The following is a 7,744-nucleotide window of genomic DNA, read 5'->3' as shown; positions in this document are numbered from 1 at the left end:
CAATCTCATTTATTACATTTTTTCACCTTAGTTGCCAGCAAAGGAGCTGTATAAGGTCCATCTTCAAAAACAAATAAGAAAAAGTGACATGGAGATGGACCTTATACAGTTTCAAATGGAAGAGAAAAGGCTCCTCATTAAAAAAGCAGCATTTGAAACAGAATTACTTGAGAATCGCCTTAAGGTGAGAACTTGTCTGAATATTAATCTGTTGCATGTTAAAAGTGGTCTGTCTGTCTGTCTGTCTGTCTGTCTGTGTCTGTCTCTATCTATCTATCTATCTATCTATCTATCTATCTATCTATCTATCTATATGTATGTATGTATGTGTAAAGCAATATAAAAAAAACATTTTAATGAATTGTACTTTTATTGTTTTTCAGGAAATTAAGAAATAAACTGCCTGGCAGACCAGTGCAAAAAAAACAAATAAAAGTAATTTTGACAAATCCTGTCTCTCAAAAGTCTTCCGTCTCTGTTGGCCTCTAAAATCTGTCGGTGTTCCTCTGGGCCATCTTCCTCAATACAAGGAGGGTGGCTCTCTCCTCTTATAGTGGCAATATTGTGAAGCACAACACAAGCCACAATAATGTCGCATGCCCTCTCTGGACTAACCCGGAGCCCACGCAGACACTGAAACCGAGATTTGAGGATCCCTATAGTCATCTCCACCTTGGCCCGTGTTCGGCTGTGAGCCAGGTTAAACCGTGTCTGTGGTCCAGGGTCAGGTTCAGGGTAGGGTGTCATTAAATAGGGCAGACAAGGGTATCCTCTGTCCCCCAGCAAGTAACCATTGTACTGTCCTGTAATGATTGAAGTGTACAACACAAATATAGAAAAAACGAAAAAACAAAAATTGTATAAAGCAAATCATACCCTGCTGAAATGTCTGGCATAATGATGACTCGCAGAAAATTCTGGCATCATGCACAGATCCTGGCCATTTTGCCTCGACATTGGTGATGATTTGGGTTGCCTCACATATTACCTATAGTTAGTGGAAAAAGTAATGACTTTGATGATTTTAGGAAGGGGAAAAAATTAAGTTGTTACCTGCACATTGATACTATGAATAGATTTCCTATTAACATAGTCTCCCTCATTTATTGATGGAGCTTTAATAGGAATGTGAGTGCCATCAATGCACCCAATTACATTTGGAAACCCTGAAACAGAAAGTTATGGAAGTATGAAGTGTGTGCATAATGAATACATGTATAGATATTAATAATATGACTAAATTTTAAATATGCGTCATATATTTTACTACAAAGGACAAACCTGCCACTCTGTGGAATTCGTCTTTAATAACAAGCAGAGGTTTATGGCCAGGGAACTGTACAAACGTGGGTAACAACTGTTTAAGTGCCAGACACACTGTACGAACGGCTCTACACACAGTAGCCTTTCCCACATGCTCTGAATCGCCCACACTGTACAAAAAATGGCCAGACGCAAAAAACCTAAGTGCTATGCACAGAATGTTTTCGGTTGCACTTTATTTTACAGTACGTGTAATAACATGTACTTATAGTGTATTTACAGTGTATTTATCTAAGAAAGTTCTGGTAATACAAGGTAACTACATGGGGTAGGGTTAGGTTTTGGGGTAGGTACAGGGTTAGTACCTAGTTACTACATAGTTATTGTAATTACTATAAAAAGTACATAGTATGTACACGAGGAACAGTGTGCTAAGTGCAGAGCCGCGGTTTGTCACATTTGCGATATGCGGTTTTAAAAGATGTGTTAAATAAACTAATGAATCTTTTGAAAAACGATAACGCTCGTTTAAATATTCATTAGGGTATGCAAACACATCAATACCCGGTCTTATAACCCTCTCCCAACAAAAAAAACCTCGTATAATTTGTGCTTCTACGTCCACAGGATCCTCATCAAAAGGGCACGCCATGCTCACCAACCTTCTGAAACGAAGTTACACTGAAACATAACCTGCTCTCGAGCAGCTTATCTTCAGAGAGTCAGTTGCTATGGTTACATACATACCCAGAAAGTTACCTCTGTTTTTGGAACCGAACGTTGAGGTTATCCACGAACTTACCCTTTAAACATACCCAGGTATGTCACATAACCTGCTTTCTGGAATACCCCCCTGCTCCCAACCAGGTTAGGTTCATAGAGTATCTTACCATGGTAACTGACTCTGAGTGTAAGTTAGCTCTCTTTCAGAAACGGCTTGACTTACCCTGCTTTCTCAGGTTTGACAAACCTCCCATTCTGAAACAGAAAACCTAGAGTTTCCCTCATTTCAGGGTTAACATACTCTGAGTTTTCACTTAACCTCCTTTGTGAAACGGGCCCCAGATGAGGAGATTGAACAGAGGAAGAAAAAGAGGGAAATGTAGAGGCACAAGTGACAGAAAGATAGCAGGGAACAGCAAGCCAGGAGACAGAGGCTGGTGAGAAAGAGGAACATGTAGAGGCACAAGTGTTTTCTATAGTTTTTACTGTAGCTGTTCTTAATTATTCTGTAGAACAGAGAAGAAAAAGCCATCAGGTTGTGACAACTTAAGACATTTCAGTTTCTGATCCCAGAACTATTATTAGGTGGAAAGAAAATGTAACTTTTAAACTTAAAATTGTCTTTTCTATTTTTTCTTTTTCAAAACTGCATCAGAGCATTTGCTGCCGTATCAATACATAATCATCCATATCGATACGCGGATCAGCAAGGAATGCATCACAATATATTGCTGTATTGACAGAGGTGGAAAGAGTACAAAAATATTCTACTCAAGTAAAAGTACCATTACATTAATGAAATTTTACTTAAGTACAAGTAAAAGTACCAGTCTAAAAATCTACTCAAGTAAAAGTAAAAAGTAGCTCATTTAAAATTTACTCAGAGTAAAAATTACTTAGTTACATTTTAACAGTGGGAGGGAGTCAAAAATGGGACAGGCCAAGGTTGTCAAACTCAGTTCCTGGAGGGCCACAGTCCTGCACAGTTTAGATATAACCCTAATTAAACACACCTAATCCAGCTAATCTAATCATTTAGGTTTATTTGAAAACTACATGATATGTGTGCTGGAGCAGGGTTAGAACTAAACTCTGCAGGGCTACGGCCCTCCAGGAACTGAGTTTGACACCCCTGGGATAGGTTTATTAATCTCAAACTACAACCCGAATTCCGGAAAAGTTGGGACGTTTTTTAAATTTTAATAAAATGAAAACTAAAGGAATTTCAAATCACATGAGCCAATATTTTATTCACAATAGAACATAGATAACATAGCAAATGTTTAAACTGAGAAATTTTACACTTTTATCCACTTAATTAGCTCATTTAAAATTTAATGCCTGCTACAGGTCTCAAAAAAGTTGCCACGGGGGCAACAAATGGCTAAAAAAGCAAGCATTTTTGAAAAGATTCAGCTGGGAGAACATCTAGTGATTAATTAAGTTAATTGATATCAGGTCTGTAACATGATTAGCTATAAAAGCTTTGTCTTAGAGAAGCAGAGTCTCTCAGAAGTAAAGATGGGCAGAGGCTCTCCAATCTGTGAAAGACTACGTAAAAAAATTGTGGAAAACTTTAAAAACAATGTTCCTCAACGTCAAATTGCAAAGGCTTTTCAAATCTCATCATCTACAGTGCATAACATCATCAAAAGATTCAGAGAAACTGGAGAAATCTCTGTGTGTAAGGGACAAGGCCGGAGACCTTTATTGGATGCCCGTGGTCTTCGGGCTCTCAGACGACACTGCATCACTCATCGGCATGATTGTGTCAATGACATTACTAAATGGGCCCAGGAATACTTTCAGAAACCACTGTCGGTAAACTAGGGCTGGGCGATATATCGAATATTAGCGATACTATCGGAATAATTTTGACGACGATGTACAATTTGAATATATCGGGAATATCGAAAATTTCAAATTCAAGCATACTTTCCCAAAAGAACGCGCCGAATGTCCAAAAAAGGAACCTGTAACTGCTGACTGCTCTACGCCCCTCTACTACGAGAGCTGTAATGATAGCGGTTGCCAGATAACAAGAGTTTAAATCTCCCAATCAGAGCTCCACTGTTACAAGGATACATTTTCTGCCCGGTGTTTGCTTATTTTAAGCAATCTGGCAGCCATGCGCACGTGCTCACTCCTCATTGCGGAAGAGCCGCCGACGATAATCTGAAAACACTAACAAGCTGGAATTGAGCGATCTAATGAAAGCGTCGTTCAGCCGGTCTGTGTTCTGTCGTGAGATCTCAACTGTATTGTTTGCATTTGTGATCGCAAAATAAATGCACTTAATCGACCGCTGATGTTTGAATAGAGAAACATAGGCTATGGCCATTTGGAATTACTATTGGGGAATTTCACTGATATGTTTACCAGTTTCCATAATATAGACAGAGAGAATGCAAAAGTCTTTGGTATTCATTGATATATATATATATATATATAAGAAATAGCTATGTGCTTCAGCAACTAGCTCCCCATCTAAGAGGGTTTTTAGTGTCAGTAGGAACATAGTTTCATGCCACAGAGCTTCTCTTAAAACCACAGACAGTTGACAGACTTGTGTTCTTAGCTTAAAAACTTGTTAAAAAATTAAAATAAAATACTTATCCCAGTTGCATAGTTTAAATTGTGAATTGCATGCACTAAAAAGTTGACAGAATGCACTTTCTGTAACTGTTACTTAATTTGCACTGCTTCAGTTACATATAGGCCTACATGTATTCATTAATAAAAAGCAGTAAGTGATCTCTTGGTCTAGATTTTTTAACTGCTTAAATTAGCTGTTTAATCTAAATGTTTTTTGTTTTTTTTAATGGGCAAAAGAAAATCATGTTTTATTTTTTATTATTTAAATGCAAACATATCGAGATATATATCGAATATCGTAAAAAATTTGACCATATCGAGATATCATTTTTTTTTGTATATCGCCCAGCCCTACGGTAAACACAATCCGCCGTGCCATCAGCAGATGCCAACTAAAGCTCTATCATGCAAAAAGGAAGCCATATGTGAACATGGTCCAGAAGCGCCGTCGTGTCCTGTGGGCCAAGGCTCATTTAAAATGGACTATTTCAAAGTGGAATAGTGTTTTATGGTCAGACGAGTCCAAATTTGACATTCTTGTTGGAAATCACGGACGCCGTGTCCTCCGGGCTAAAGAGGAGGGAGACCTTCCAGCATGTTATCAGCGTTCAGTTCAAAAGCCAGCATCTCTGATGGTATGGGGGTGCATAAGTGCATATGGTATGGGCAGCTTGCATGTTTTGGAAGGCTCTGTGAATGCTGAAAGGTATATAAAGGTTTTAGAGCAACATATGCTTCCCTCCAAACAACGTCTATTTCAGGGAAGGCCTTGTTTATTTCAGCAGGACAATGCAAAACCACATACTGCAGCTATAACAACAGCATGGCTTCGTCGTAGAAGAGTCCGGGTGCTAACCTGGCCTGCCTGCAGTCCAGATCTTTCACCTATAGAGAACATTTGGCGCATCATTAAACGAAAAATACGTCAAAGATGACCACGAACTCTTCAGCAGCTGGAAATCTATATAAGGCAAGAATGGGACCAAATTCCAACAGCAAAACTCCAGCAACTCACAGCCTCAATGCCCAGACGTCTTCAAACTGTTTTGAAAAGAAAAGGAGATGCTACACCATGGTAAACATGCCCCGTCCCAACTATTTTGAGACCTGTAGCAGAAATCAAAATTGAAATGAGCTCATTTTGTGCATAAAATTGTAAACTTTCTCAGTTTAAACATTTGCTATGTTATCTATGTTCTATTGTGAATAAAATATTGGCTCATGTGATTTGAAAGTCTTTTAGTTTTCATTTTATTAAAATTTAAAAAACGTCCCAACTTTTCCGGAATTCGGGTTGTAGTTGTTTTTAATTAAAGGAATCAGTTATTTAGAATAATAATACATTTGGGCTGTTGCCAAGGAAATCAGTATCAACAAACTCATCTTTTAATGCAGAGGAAATGCAGAATATTCATTGGAAGTGGCATTTAGATGTATCACACTGTGTAGTGCTGGACAAGAATGCATTTAACCTGCAGTTACAAATGCATGAATAATGTTTTGATATACAAGACATAAAATGTTGAATACTCATTTGAAATGATAAGAAATTAATTATTTAAAAAAATCAAAAGATAGCCTACTTTAAATGTGAAATTAAAATGGCCAGTATGTGTCAGCAAGTCACTGTTAATAAGTGAGTCATTGCGATTGAACCGAATCATTTAAACGTTTGATTAATTCAGGAACGAAACACTGTCACGTTGCTCAGAGACGCAAAACTGTGCTTTGGTGGCTGTGTTTGGAATTATTTTCTGTTGTAGAAATAGAGCTAAAAAAGGCAATATGGTGTCTAAAACGCAAGTCTCTTAATTAACTTGTCTGTTATATATATGTATGTATATATTCATGGAAAAGATGGCATTCTTTGTGTGATTTTGATTTAATATATGAAATTATATAAATATGTGAATTTTCTGCCCCTATATCTTCAATTTTGTGATCATTCTAAATGCATTTTAGGAGACTGAATCACACAGTGAAAGAACGCACTATAAATGCGCGCGCACATCATTAAAACAAAAATAGCACACTCCTCACCACTGTCTTTTTGGCTAATTTGTGCAAAACCTCTTGCTAAAATGTCAAAGCTTCATTTTAACCACCAATGCAACGATGCAATTATTTAGCTTACCTCTACATTCTTGCGAAGGGTTGATGTCTTGTCGAGATTTTATAAGCTGCTAGTTTGGTTTTAGGCAAGTACAGCTTACACTGCATAATAGAGCATACATATGGCCAGGGGTTCACTTCATTTCCTTCGAGTTCAACTTCAGAATATGACGGGGTTTCGTTTTCAGCGGTGTCTGCACCACTAACGCCTGTTTTGTCCGTCTGCATCTTTCTTTTGATTTTAGCGCCAGTTTGCCCTCCTGCTCATTATTTACTGCCGTAGTTTCCAGGGAGCGATTTATTTTTTTTATTTTTATTACTCAGTAATTAATGTGTTTTAAAATGTAGCGAAGTACAATACTTCAATCAAAATATACTTAAGTAAAAGTAAAATTACAAATTTAAAAAATTACTTTAAAAAGTATTAGTACACAAAAAAGCTACTCAATTACAGTAACGCGAGTAAATGTAATTCGTTACTTTCCACCTCTGTGTATTGATATTTTGAACAGTGCCATTTAAAGCCTTGTTCCATGTGCCCCTTTTATACTTCGAGCACCTGCCCCTCCAAAGGTCTCTGCACGGCCCTGTTTTACGTAAATATTAAAGATGAACCAGGTTTTTAACTTTGCAATCTTAAAAACTGAAAAAATTATGAAAAGCTTTGTATTCGCATCATACCTTGATGTATCTGCTGGATAATGCAAGATGAAGGCCTTCCCACTTCCGTCGGTTCCACCAACTAGCATGGATCGTTAGCATGTCATTCCTGGCTTTTAACAACAGAATTATGTGATGGAGAGTAGACCTATTACATGGTATTTCAGTTCATCCACACATTGACCATTTAGTTTTAATTCAAGAGAGATGTAATGCAGTTTTATTAATGTAATCTCCTTAATGTATGTAATTTATGCAATATCCGACAAAGTTTTTGACAAAGAATAAAAATAATAAAAAGAAAAAAAGAATAAAAGAAAGGTTTTCTAAAATAATATAAATAACCAACAATTACCAGATTTTGTCATGTACTTGGTTGTGAGGGCACAAC

General features: G+C 37.3%; 1 protein-coding gene across 1 annotated transcript; it reads right to left on the bottom strand.

The window, feature by feature from the left end:
• Nucleotides 1-387: 387 nt before the first annotated feature.
• LOC132143276 (putative nuclease HARBI1) lies at nucleotides 388-7,442 on the bottom strand. Its single transcript, XM_059553397.1, has 5 exons — nucleotides 7,375-7,442; nucleotides 1,282-1,433; nucleotides 1,054-1,166; nucleotides 877-988; nucleotides 388-803 (listed from the first exon to the last, which is right to left on the bottom strand). Exons 1-5 carry the CDS (start codon nucleotides 7,440-7,442, stop codon nucleotides 388-390), a joined length of 861 nt encoding a protein of 286 aa, XP_059409380.1.
• Between the last annotated feature and the right edge of the window lie 302 nt (nucleotides 7,443-7,744).

Source organism: Carassius carassius, chromosome 7, assembly GCF_963082965.1.
Source record: "Carassius carassius chromosome 7, fCarCar2.1, whole genome shotgun sequence".
NCBI lineage: Eukaryota > Metazoa > Chordata > Actinopteri > Cypriniformes > Cyprinidae > Carassius > Carassius carassius.
Note: the sequence above shows the minus strand (reverse complement) of the source record. Positions and strands in the feature narration are given on the sequence as shown.